Below are 13,709 nucleotides of genomic sequence, written 5' to 3'. Positions count from 1 at the left end.
TCCTCCTATCCCCCTTCCTTTTCAGAGGGGGACGATCTCGGTGATGCGGCTGTGGATTTCTTGGCCTCTAGTGCTTTAGAGGGGGTTTTCTTGGATTGTGAGAAGCTTTTTCATCGGCAATCTTCATTGATGGACTTCATCGACATTGGCATTCCTCTTGGCACCCCAGGATCTGTTTCTCCCTTGGCCTTTCGCTACATCTAGGATTTGAGAGGGGGTGTGAGCAATCATGTTTGTCATGCCTTGTCATCTCTTGACTGTGAGCCTTAGTGTGAGACAAACAAGTACTTCAGGAGCTTTGACCTATGTATCACTTGTTTTGACGAAAGAGGTAGCTCATTCTAGAGCACTCAATTTATTACATTTCAGTGTATTTTCTCCTTCAGTCGAGATTTTATGTGCATTTCTTGGGGTGATTTTGGCATTCTTTAGCTTGCCTCATTGCCGGACATTGTCCATCCTTTCCGGGAAATTTCTGAGCCTTTTTGGCATTTTTACTAGTATTAAATGCTGGTCGACCATAATTTTGGCCCTAATTTCAGGTCGGCCAGTTTTTGGGGTTTTTGGCTATTTATAGCCATTTTCCACTTGGCAATCAGTCAGATTATTATCTTCTCTCTTTCCTTGGCAGGTGCACACTCCGACTCCGTCATGTTCCTCCATCTTTGGTTCTCTCATAATCATTAGCCTCATTTGGCATCCTCACTGACGCTGTGGGCTATGTGCAGGGACTGATCGGTCCTCCTTTTGTATTCGACATTTGTTCCTTGTTCAATGCAGGTTTCTTTTCTTCTTCTCTTGTTTCTTTTCCTTAGTGTTTGAGTTCCTTCTTTCGTTGTGTACTCTCACATCATCGTTAGAATTTGCAATCAATGCATATGTACTCAAAGAAGAAGCAAGGAGTATATCACCATCACCGTCATTCTCACGAGTGATTACATTTACCTCCTCTATCTTCACACTGCTTTTCTTTGTAGGTTGGCTGTCCTTTTTCTCAGCCTTGTTGTCTTCAGTGTTTTTGCTTTTGCCTTAGTTGTTTTTCAATTGAAAACAGTTCCGTTTATAGTGCCCTTTTTCATCACAATGATGACACTCCACATTTTTGCCATGAACTTGCTGCGTGCTCTATTTCTAGAATTGCCCTTTTGCTGAAATCCACCCCTAGTGTGCAGTGCATTAGAAGACTTGTTTGTTGAATTATTTTGCCTATTGAGTTCTTCCATCAACAAAGAACTCCCACATCATAATATAACAGTTAAGCATTTGAGTTACTCAAAGCTGTCTTGAAAGTATCCCAACTTTCAGGCAAGGCGCATCGCAAGAAAGTAGCCTTGAACTCATCATCAATGTGGAAATTTGGTTTTCCGCGGAATCTATTGCAGTAGAGCGCTTTAACGCCTGCACTGAATATGGGCCCAAAGCAATCAGTTGACTGAAAATTGAGTTGAACTCATTCAAATGTACAAACATGGTTGTACCTTCCTTCATGCGAAGGTCCACCAACTTTTTCAGCCAATAAACCTTGCTGGCTGCACTTTTATGAGCATACAATTCCTCAAGTCTTTGCCACATTTCATATGCAGAATTCAGCTTCTTAGTGTTAGAGAGCAAGTTGTTTGACATTGAGAGCTCTATGGTAGAGCGTGCAAGCTCATCCAAATCAACCCACTCTTCTTGTTCCATACGTGCTGGTCTTCTTCCCTTCGATTTGATGGGCGTCACTTGTTTCTGCTGCACCAAGACATTGTAGCACCATTTTTGCCATATTGCACAATTTGCACCCTCAAGCTTCCTGATGTGTGAAAGGTTGCTGCTGTCATTGTTTCCAGCCATGATTTGCAGCACTAAATGGACTTCAAACGTTAGCAAATGCAAGCCCAATTTTCACACAAATGACCATGGTACAGTGCAAGCACAAACCAGCAGTGAATATGAAGAAATTGCAGAAATTTCAGATTTGCTAATTGATTTCCAGATTTAGAGAATGTGTGCTACTGCACTCCACAATAAATTATAGCCATGTGAAATCCCCAAAATTCTGCTGCAATTTCTGTTCCAAATGCATTCTTGGGCACAAATTTGATGATTGTGGTCAAAAGCCCCAAATTTTCAAAGGCAAATTTGCCCAAGTTGCACTGATACATGTACCCAAGTGCATATACCAGGCCATTCTTGCACAATTTGATGAAATTCTACAAAATCCCCAATTTTCTCGAGTCCGGTGTGCACAAATTTTAGTAAAATCGATAGAATTTCACTAAAATTGAAAAGTCTCAAATTTCTTGGGCAAATGTGCACCAAATTTGCAATTTCTCAATCAAATTGTCCTATTCTGCATCGAAATCTCCAAATCCGAGAAAAGCCCCAAATTTTCAGCTCAAAATTTCACAATCCTTTCAAATTCTGAAAAATAATGAAAAATCTGTCCCATTACCTTGATTGGAATGCTGCCTGAAGTTTGAGCTGTCTGACAGACTGATGCAGTCTGACGGATTGTCTGATGCAGCCTGACGGATTGACGCAGTTTGACAGATTGTCTGATGCAGTCTAACGGATTGTTGGATGCAGCCTGACAGACTGTCCTGATGCAATCTTGATGCAGCTCTAACGACTCTCTTGATGTAGCTCCAGCAACCTAAGCTTTGATACCGGTTTGTTAGAGGAGTGCGTGAGGATCGAGACACGCGGTGCTGTGGTTTGAACAGTGAGAGAGAGTGAGTGCAGAGTAGAGAGAGAGAGAGAGCACAAGACTTGATGTGGGCAGAATCTCCAAGTACCACCTTAGGTTTTTGATAATATATATATAGTATATATGTAAGGATGCGTGCATATCCGAACACCGTAAAAGGCATGGTGACCCTTTATTCCCAACAGGAAAAGGCCAAGTCTTGCAATAAATGTGCCACCACCTATAAAGAAATGCCCTAACACAGATACATAAACAGAAACCATACAACAAAGCACAGATTGAGAAAAGAACATAGTTAGGGTTAGGTTAACTCAGAGACAATGAACACAATGAATGAATGAAGCGATATGACTATTGAATATATGATGCTCATACAACAAAGTTCAAACAGACTATGCAGTGAATGAATACTGTATCTTGAACTCTTGTATCTCAAGGATCAGGGCAAGGGTAATGAGTTGGAGAGTGTGTTGTACTTTGAATGGATTCTGAATCGCAGCAAGGCAACCTCTGGATGTCGAATACGAGCAAACGCAGCAATGAGAAGTTGGATCTGATGCAAAAATAGTAGGAGAGAGAAATACTAAAAACGAGAGACCAAGTGATCACCCCAAAGAGGATAGGGCATCGGACAAAGGGTGCATGTCGGCTGCCCAGTGGCCTACCAAGCCTTACAAAGGCGGATGGAATTAACTATTGACTTTTTTTTTTTCGAGGGCTTTTTAGGTTTGATAGATGAAGCATTTAAGTGAGGGTTTCAAATCATTTTCATCCTATTGAGTATTTGTGCCCCAAATGGGGGAGTGATAAGGGATGGTTAGACCCAAGACCTTCACAAGATAAGCATACTATTCCTACCATTATTGGGTGTTGATGATGAAGAAAATGGCTAAGGTGTGTGTGTAGCAAATATGTCAAGCAAGCAAGACAAGTAAAGTAAGCAAGCAAGCTGGGACAGACTGCCTTGGAGATTGCCATGTGCAATGCTATGAATATGGTGGATCCTAGAGTTGTCCACTCCAAAAGACTGAAAATGGATAAATGCGCACAGATGCATGTTTACATGAAGAGAATGCTAATGCATGGGGTAATGCAAAGGGAGATGCAATATATCATGCTTATGCAAAATACTATGCAATGGTGCCACTGGAACAGTGCTCTCGCAGGGGAATTGTTCACTTGTCCAAGTGCCCTTTTACAATCATGTTATCCTTACAGTGCGGATGAAGTTACAAATGCCCATAATACAATATAAAAGAATAAATGAATGTAATGTCTAAAAAAAAATGTAAGTATAATCACTGTCACTATCAAGAGTAGAAGCCGTCTCCTCTCAAACTGAAAGGGAAAGCAAGAGGAAAGTACCCTTTGCCCATTAAGTTGAAGAAGTATAGGAGGGTGTAGCCAAGCCGATCCTGGGTAGCAAGTATTGAAGAACCGGCCGGTTGACCGCTTTGGTCAAGATATTTGCAAAATTATTTGATGATGGCATAAAATCTAGGCGAATAGTGTCTAGGTCAACTTGCTCTTTGGAAAAGTGGAAGTGAACTCCCACATGCCGTATCTGTGGTGTGATGATCGGATTTGCCCACAAGGGCAATGACACCTTGGTTGTCGTAGTAGACAACTATGGGAGAGTCACATGGAGAGTGAAGCGTCGCCAGTAAACTCCTCAGATAGATGGCCTCGGTGGTGCCATCGAAGAGAGCTGGTTTCTCAGCCTTGGCCGTTGAAGCCGCTACCGTCTCTTGCTTACAATTGGACCAAGAAATGGGAGCCGTGTCCAAGGTAAAGAGGTAGCCGCCATGGGAATGCCGGGTGTCAAGATCTCCTGCCCAATCATAATTAATGTACGCTTGCAAACATAAACTAGAGCTATATGTCAGGCCATAAGAATAAATACATTGCAAATAACGCAACACACGAAGACATGTAATCCAATGTGACATCCTAAGCGTGAATTAACTAGAGAAGTTTTTCTATAATAGAACAACAGGTATGTTCATCAAAGGGCTGTCCTAGGGTATCCTTCGATAAGTGGATAATAGGATCTAGAGGTGTGGCTACTGGCCGTGTCTGATCGGGAGTGTACTGTTCCACGAGCTGAAGTGCGTACTTCTGCCGTGACACAAAAATATAGCCTCCAAAATGAACTACCTCCATCCCCAAGAAATAAGACAACAAACCAAGGTCTGTCATCTCAAATGTAGCTTTAAGCTTAGTCTTGATTTCCACTATGGCAGTAGAATCTGAGCCTGTGATGAGTAAGTCATCAATGTAGAGCAGGATATAGCTAAACCCCTCTGCAGTAGATCAAACATATAAGTTCGGGTCATAAGGGGTAGAATGGTATGCTTGAGACTACAAGAACTCATCTATCCTATGAAACCAAGACCGTGGCGCTTGCTTCAGCCCATAAAGAGCTCTATGCAAGCGGAATATCTTATCCCTAGGGTTCCTTGAAGAAAAGCGCGGTGGCTGCTCCACATAGATTTTCTCTTCCAAGAAATCGTTCAGAAAGGCACTCTTTAGATCCATTTGATGTATCAGCCAACCATGGTGAGTGGCTAGTGCGAGTAGCAATCGAAAGGAAGTCAACCGCGCAGTAGGAGCGAAGTCTCTTTATAATTAATGCCATGCTTTTGTCGAAACCCTTGCACAACAAGGCAAGTCTTGTACTTGTCTAAAGTCCTATCAACATTTAGCTTGGTCCTTAAAATCCACTTTGTCCCAACGACTTTCTTGTAGCTCGGATGATCCATCAATGTCCAAGTCTCATTTCGGTCAATACTCTCTAGCTTCTTTTCCATGGCCTCTCGCCATTGAGGGTGTTGAAGAGCCTCCTGCCATGTATCCGGCTCAGAATGCACTATATAATCAGCTGTAAATAGTGACGCAAATGATGCTCGAGGAGCAAGCCGGGCAGATCTTCTAGGTCCCTCTGGAGTGGAATCTTGTGGTAGGATCCCCAAATCCCGCAAGGTTTGCTGGTACCAGCGAAGTAACGGGTCTCGAGGAGGGGGGCTTAGGAGAGGAAGAATCTGCAGAAATGTCAGGAGCGGGAAGTAGACCAGGCTCAGTAGGCATGATCTTTGATGATGTGGAAGAAGGAATCAAATTGGAATCCTATGCACCAGAGGATTGCACAATATCCCTCTCGTCAAAGACAACATTTTGTCTAACGATCACCTTGTTTGTCCGAGGATCAAACAGACGATAGGCTTTCGCTTCAGAGGAATATTCCACAAAAATAAGAAGATCAGCTCAGGGAGTGAGCTTGTCTATCTTGTCATCAGGCGTGTGTGTATACGCACGACACCTGAAGGCTCTAAAGTGGGAAATGACAGGCCGAGAGCCAAAAAATGCCTCATACGGAGTCTTTTGAGATAGAGCCTCAGTCGGGCACCGGTTGACGATGTACACTAAAGTGTTAATAGCCTCGACCCAAAGGCGCTCAAGGAGCTCTGCTACAAACAGCATAGAGCGTGCCATTTCCATGAGTGTCCGGTTCCTACGCTCTACGACTCCATTTTGAGAAGGGGAGTTGGTAGAGGCGAGCTAGCGGGAGATGCCATGCTTCTGTAGAAACTCGAAAAACTCGTGGGAGATGAACTCACCACCGGTATCACTCATGTAACCGACACGACGACCAATCTGGTTATGAACCAACAATACCCAAGTAGAAAAATATGTGAAAGCATTTGACTTATGCTTGAGAAAGTATACCCATATGTATCTGGAATGATCATCCACAATAAAAAAGAAGTACAACGCGCTGTTCAAGGCGCCAGTGGATGTCGGCCCACAAAGATCAACATGAATCAATCTAAGAGGCGCCTCAGTACGATGAGAGGTTTGCTGAGGGAATGGGGTACGGTGCTACTTCTCGAGCTGATATGCTTCACAGACATCTCGAGCTAGCTTCAGGCGTGGAAGACCCTTAACGAGCTCACGGCGCGACAACTCATAAAGAGAGTCATAACCAAGATGTCCTAAGTGAAAATGCCAAAGACGCCCATTGTTTGTAGGCTCCTGAGACGTGGCTAAGGCTTGGAAGCTATGGAACACAGAATTCTCAGCTGTCGGCTCAGTCAGAAAATGTGTCATGTGGTATAGGCCATTAGGCTGTGCCTCATCATGAGCAATCACTAAACCAGTCTGAGAGTCAAGGACCTCGACTATGGTTGCTGTAAAGAAGGCTACTCGCCCCAACCGGAAAAGTTGCTGAACAGATAACAAGTTCACCCCAAGGTGAGGGACATGATACACATTGTCTAGTGAAGCCAGATCCGGACCCTTTGTTAGTGGCAAAATCGATGCAACCTTTAGCTTGAATCTTGACCGAGGAGTTATTTCCTATGCGGACCCGTTCGACTGCAGGGGCTTGGGAACGGAAAATGTCCGTTATAGGAGTCATATGATGTGTAGGTCCATTGTTCACAATCCAAACAGAAGCTGAAGTGCTCGGCTTTGACAAGTGGGCCTATGCGGTAACCTCATTAGAAGAAAACTCATAGATGTGGACGAGACTCGCATCTGATGTCTCTATGGAGACGATGTGGGACTCTACAGACCAGTCAGACAAGCCTTCTAGAGTTGAGAATGTTGTCGATTGAGATGGCTGAGTGGTGACAGTACGAGTCTGACCTTTAAATTGCCCCTTGCCATCATCTAGCCTCCCCTGTTGGGGGTTGCCGATTGAGGGGCGGGGGTCTGTGACTTAGGTTTTGGTGCCGTGCCTCTGGCCTTTGATCGACACTCGTCGTCAAAATGGCTAGCCTTTTGACAATGTTGACAATACCTATTCTTTTTAGGTACATTCAACCACCCAGGTTTGAGAGATTGGGATGTTCCTTGTGATTTCCCGAATGGGTTTTGCTTTTGATTTTGATTTTGATTTTAAGTGGAGGTTTGGATTTGTTTTCCCTTCCCTTATTACTCTTTCTGAGAAGGAGCAACAAGAGCCCCCTTTGAAGAGGAATTTATATGAAACTGATTGAACAACTGTGCGTAACACAACAAGTGACACTCAAATTTATAGAATGTAGGCATGGTAGGCTTTGAAACTATACCTTCCACGAAATTGAAATATTTCCTAGGGAGTTTATTTAGAAACAATGTGACCTGATCATCAGAGGACTTGGGAGTTCTCGTAGTGGAGAATTCAACGAGAAGACGCCAATACTCAGCCAACTTGACTTTCAAGTCATTGTGGTCAGTGATTTTGAAAAGCTGGAGCTCATGGTCAAGATTGATACGACGGGACCTATCCTGAGCCGCATAGCGGTCAGTCATGTGTGCCCATTGCTCAAACGCTAAGTTAAAATGTTGAAGCTGAGAATGAAAGTTAGACAATAAACCTTGTATCAGCTCGACAATAGCGGAGGCATTTCTAGCCTTTCATGAGCGGACAACCTCGTATAGGACAACTGCGGGATCAGGTTGGGGTTCCAACCCTTGCACAAGATCCCATAGGTTGTGGGATTCAAGGATATGTTTCATCAAGTTCGACCAAGTGGTAAAGTTTAACCTGTTAAAACGAGTCTTGTCATTAAATGCATGCTTGGCAGAAGATGAGCTAGAACCATGATGCGTCGGGTAGGTGGGGTAAGATGGATGTGGGGGATAAGACGGTGGAGGTGGATATGTCTGATAGGTAGAAGGGGGTAGAGGTGGGTTGGTAGAAGTAGGCTGTGAGTATCCAATGAGTACGGATTGAGGCAGAGGCACTGGAACATAAATGTTTCCATAAGGTGCTGGTATAGGTGGAGGCATTGGGACACGGAAGCCCTGTCCAAAGTTAAGCTGGGGCACAGTAGTATGACCAAAAGGTCCACTAGGTAAACCCATGGAGGCAAACTGTGGAGTCAATTGATCCACACTTGGGAGAGATTGGAGGAGATACCCAGGCTGCAAGGATTCCGAAAATGTGTGTGAAGTAGGTGGAACACCATCTGGTTGAGGGAAGGATGAGGTCCTTTAGGATGTGGCTATGCTTCCATAACCCCCTGGTGTGATGTGCGGTGCGACATGAGGTGTGTAAAATGAAAATGTAAATGGTGTGAATGGAAGTGGAGAAGCAGCGGAAGAATGTGGTGGAATGGATGGGTTTTGAAAATGTGGTGTGTGAGGTGTAGATGCATTTTTTTCATTTTTATCATTTAATGATTGAAAATGAAAATATGAAGATGATGATGTACTATGCAATGAAGAAAAAGGAATACCAAATTCATTCTGATTTTGTGAAGTAGACAGAAAAGAAGAAAGGTTAGAAGAAGAGGTACCTAGCTTTTTCTTATAATCTCCACGACGTGAATTAACATACAAGAATTAGTCCTCAAGAGAACCTTTCATGTAGTCAACAGACTAGACTCTTTCTTCCACATGATCTCTACCAGAATATTGCAAAGCAGAAGAGGTAAAAGAAGAAGGAACAAAAGACGAATCTAAAGTACCTTGCATTGGAGTGGACGGAAGAGGATGAAAGAAAGGAACCTACTTTGGGTCTTGTTCTCCAAGAGGGGGGCCCATCCCTGATGGAGGTCTCGATAGCCTTGCAATATCATTAGATTTACACGCAACATCTAAAGAGAGAAATTCATGCATACCTTCATTTGAAAGCTTTTCTTGAAGGGCAATTCTTCGATCGAGCTTCTCAATCTTCTTTTGTCTATAAGCTGTGATCAATTTGTATTCGTCAGAGGTCAACTTGTGTATCTTTTCTTCCATGTAATCAAAAGTGTCTTCCACCATGTCGGAACTTTGTGGAGCAAGCTAATTGGCCCACTCTTGCTCGATTCTCAGCATAGTTGGTTTTGGAGACTGAATCGGTGTTGTTGTGTTCGAAGTCATTTGAACCTACTGTTGTTCTTGCTTCTTGTGTAGAGCTTTCAGATCAAAGGCCTAGGTTTCTCAGAGAGTACTAGGCTTTGATACCATGTAAAGAAATGCCCTGACACAAAAACATAAATAGAAACCATACGACAAAGCACAGACTGATAAAATAACATAGTTAGGGTTAGGGTAACTCAGAGACAATGAACACAATGAATGAATGAACTGATATGACTATTGAATATACGATGCTCATGCAGCAAACACACTATAAAGTGAATGAATATTGTATCTCGAACTCTTGTATCTCAAGGATTAGGGCAAGGGTAATGAGCTGGAGAGTGTATCGTACTCTGAATGGATCTCGAATTGCAGCAAGGCAGCCTCCGGATGTCAAACACTAGCAAACGCAACAGTGAGAAGCTCGATCTGATGTAGACAGCTGTGAGGAGAGAGAAAGACTAAAAACGCAGGCAGTAGGTGAGAGAAAGACTAAAAACGCAGGTGAGAGAGACTAAAAATGCAAGGACAGTCTGCAGGAGAGAGAAAGACAAAAACGTAGGCAGCAGGTCTGTGATGATGTGGCAGGTTGTATGGCAGCAGGTCTGTACAGGAGCAATAGTCGCTTGGCTGAAGCTAGCTCCAAATTGCATGAAGAGGGCTGGAAATTAGGCATCAACTGATGGAGACAGCAATGGACAGCCTCGGTTGAGATGTCTCTTGTGAATGGGGTGTGGACAGCAAGCTGAAACACCTGAAATCTGCAGAAACGAGATTGTAGAGTGAATGGAGGGCAGCATACGTATTTATAGAAAGTTTTGGCCCTCCCAAGTGGGTTTGTGCTTATGGGACATAGAAACTCTCTAGGATCGTGGTTCTTTTAAATAACAAGGTTTCTTCATTAATTAAGCATGTTTTGGGACTGTTTAAGTAAAGCTAATGCATTTTTAGCTCAACACCACCTAGGTAGTGGATGTTGTCACCATGGCGGCTCTATTTTCTTTATATATAGTAGAAGAAGAAGCTAATTAATTCCCCCAATAGACCTTATTGAAAAGGTTTAGTTTAAGAAGTGTTAAGGCCTAGTTCATACACAGCAAGCTTCAAGCCCACATTAGCACTATGCCGAGTGTCAAGGATGGAATAGATTTTGAAGTGATTGCAAGAGGAAAGCTGGTTCATCAACAATCTTTTGTTGGACTGGGGAGGCATACCCTCAAAGACTCAACTTCGAAACCTAGAATTTCCAAGCAAGTGTAGCATTTCTTTATTTCTAATTCACCACGTTTGATATTTTCTATGTATGCATTGAAACCTGATTGTGCATCCTCTATATTCCACATTATTTTCAGACCTTGTTTGAGATTTTGAAAAAATGAAAAAAAATGCATTAAATTAAGCCCAGTTAGACCTTTGAAAATTTATTACAAAATTCTCTTAATTCGTTAACCATGGATGTTTGGTTGATTGTTCTACTTGTTGATCTGTTTATCTTACATATCCTTTGGTTTGATAGACAGAAACTGCATCATCCCTGGGGGAAGGTGAAGGTGAGCTGTGTCAGCAGCCCCAAAACAGCAATGGGGACACAGAGTGTGGAAAGAGGGAGGATACAGAAAGTGTGACACAGCAAATAGGTTCATTGTCAATTTCCAATACTTCATCTGATAAAACCAATGAGAAAGGGGATAGTGTAGACAAACAGAACATGGAGAAGCGTATACGAGCTTTGAGGAAAAAGGTCTCTTTCTGTCCTTTCAGGCATTGGTGTGTTTCTTTACTCTTGAGTAGCAACTGACTTCGAGTGTTTTGCAATAGATCCGTGCAATAGAATTGCTTCAAACTTCGGCAGAAAGTAAAGGAGGCATGAACTCAGAGCAGGCTGAGAAACTCTCAAGGCTAGAGGCTCTTCGGAAAGAGTTAAATGACTTGGAAGCTCGAAAGGGGTCTTCATAGTAAAGCACAATTGTATTTTGTATGTTTATCTTGATAGTTTGTGCAGTGTCTGCTTCATAGCTTTGATGAGCTTATGGAGCAATCAGACTTACAGAGTTGAAGTGGAGGGCATCTTTAGAATCTGCAGGTTGTTCCATGCTTTTAACAGTTGTGCAATCTCTCTTCACGATCTGATTCTCAAGTTGCTACAAGCTTTGCAGTGTCGTTGCCAGCAATTTGTTGTGCATTGGTTTCTCTGCTCTTATGAACTAGGTTTTACAGTGAAATAGCTGTCATAGTATCATATGGTTCATTTCATTAACTTCATATATTACACTGTATGTAGCATTATAAGAGTTAGTTAGAGAGTTGTAGCTGACTGCAGTATATGATAGGGGGCCCCACTGATGCAAGTTTCAGTGCAGCTTTTTAACTAGTTGAACGATGTCTAGGTTTAAACTAACAGAGGAACTAAATCCAGAGCCAGAGCCTGGTGCCGATAAACTAAAGTTCAGATAGGGGCGAGCTTTGCAATTCAAAGTTTCAACATGAATATGTACATCTTTGAAAAGATGTCAGATAGTGGTTTTGTTGTGTATTCTCTTCCTATCTTGTTCATCCCTTGAGGTTTTGAATTTAGAAGTTTGTGCTTGTCATGTTGTATTATATGCACGATCTAACTATACAATCCTATTAAACGTTTCCTATAGCTCAGTATTTGAAACAACGTAGTCCTGTGACATCATAATCTCTCAACAAGTCTTTGATTTGTGATCTGAAAGTTGCTATCGAGTGTCTACTTCAGGTGTAATCTTTCATTGAGTCTTTGATTTTCTGATCTTAAGTTGCCACTGAGCGTCTACTTAGAAATGAATTATGGCCTTGGCTACTTTCAGGCTTCATTTTTGAATCCAGGTTGATAATCTTGCCAAAAAAAGCTGGCACTGTATTTATGAAAATTTAGTACTGTGATTTTGATTTGCAGTTTATTTACTACTCCCCATATTATTTGAGTTCTATAAAATTTACTGAAGGAATGCTAGACAATTGGCAGGCACTTCCAGAACTTATTTTGGTTCCGTATGGTCAGATTTCAACCTGATCGGGCCAGTGGGTGAGTTTGAAGAGATACCTGGATCAAATCCCTCAGCTGGCATGGCGCACCACCCTTAGTGGTGAAAACAATGGGATTTGACCTTTTGGTCCATGGAGAGATTGGGATGAAGCCCAATTAAAAGCAACGCATTAAAACAAACTTCATTCTCAAATTGCCTATGTCCCTCATTCCCACTTCAAATTACTAGAATGATTGTTTTGTGCACTCGTTGGGCTGGTACACATAGAGGAATGTTGATTGTTTTGTGCACTCGTTGGGCTGGTACACATAGAGGAATGTTGTACTTTTTGAGTATTAGTTTCTATCATGCAATCCACATGTCTGAATGCTACTATCTCAACCACACACAGTCCTCCCAAAACTTGTATTGTCTCTCGTACTTGTGGAGATGCAAGTAAACTGCAGACAAACATGGTTGATGGTAGTGAATCCACTTTGGAAAGACATCTGTGTCTTCTTAATGCAAGTGAACCGTTCAATTTTCTGCATATTGCGCTTTATATGTTTTGTTGACTGAACTGCCATCACCGCCACATGATCAGAAGCCCCATCTCAGCCAGTGTAGTTCCGTTCCTGCTAATCTTCTGTGTCCTACAGTAGGAGGCGCTACCAAAATAGCTTCTTTACGCCATGCCTTTTGTTTCACAGTTTGCACCTGGCCCCTTAATGATTTGCATTGTCTACTCCTGATGACTCCTTGAGACACATCTTCTAGGTTTGAAAATAGCAAAGTTGGCACTGTTAGATGCACGTCTCATAGTTTATTTAGAAGCAACCATGAAAGATTGAGACATGTCTTCTCTCATGTCCATTCTTCTTGAAAAATTTTCGAGTATTGAAGCATACTAGAAAAATTCTCTGGTGTTAAAACGTACTCCAAATGTTAGGTGTGGTTTTGAGGAGTAGCTATCCTAGATTGGAAGGCATTTGCATGCATTCGTCGAGCTTTGTGGGCTCATATCTTAACATTTCAATGGCTGAAACAATAATCCTTGGGATGTCCATATCCTAATGGGGGTGGAAGACATGTTTTCCCGCATAAATAGTTTACAACTAGATGTCCTCAGATGAAAGAAAAGTCATACAAGTTTATGGGCTAATAGGCTATTACTTTTGATGTTGACATGTGTGATC

The 13,709-nt window shown here is 42.4% G+C and overlaps 1 protein-coding gene across 5 annotated transcripts in view; it reads left to right on the top strand.

Moving 5' to 3' along the window:
• The window catches only part of PYM (partner of Y14-MAGO), a 70,142-nt gene extending 58,001 nt beyond the window's left edge, over positions 1-12,141 (top strand). For 2 of the 5 annotated variants that reach the window (XM_087695688.1, XM_087695687.1), the window contains exons 5-6: positions 11,040-11,264; positions 11,342-12,141. In XM_087695688.1, coding sequence (XP_087551814.1) covers positions 11,040-11,264; positions 11,342-11,479 — 363 coding nt within the window. In that variant the 3' untranslated portion in view covers positions 11,480-12,141. The remainder of the gene's footprint in view (positions 1-11,039; positions 11,265-11,341) is intronic. The other 3 variants (XM_087695690.1, XM_087695691.1, XM_087695689.1) reach the window with 3 other exon arrangements.
• Positions 12,142-13,709: the final 1,568 nt, after the last annotated feature.

The sequence above is a fragment of the Lygodium microphyllum genome, chromosome 16 (assembly GCF_053477565.2).
Source record: "Lygodium microphyllum isolate KBCC chromosome 16, Lygodium_microphyllum_v1.1.10, whole genome shotgun sequence".
In the NCBI taxonomy this organism is placed as follows: Eukaryota; Viridiplantae; Streptophyta; class Polypodiopsida; order Schizaeales; family Lygodiaceae; genus Lygodium; species Lygodium microphyllum.
Note: the sequence above shows the minus strand (reverse complement) of the source record. Positions and strands in the feature narration are given on the sequence as shown.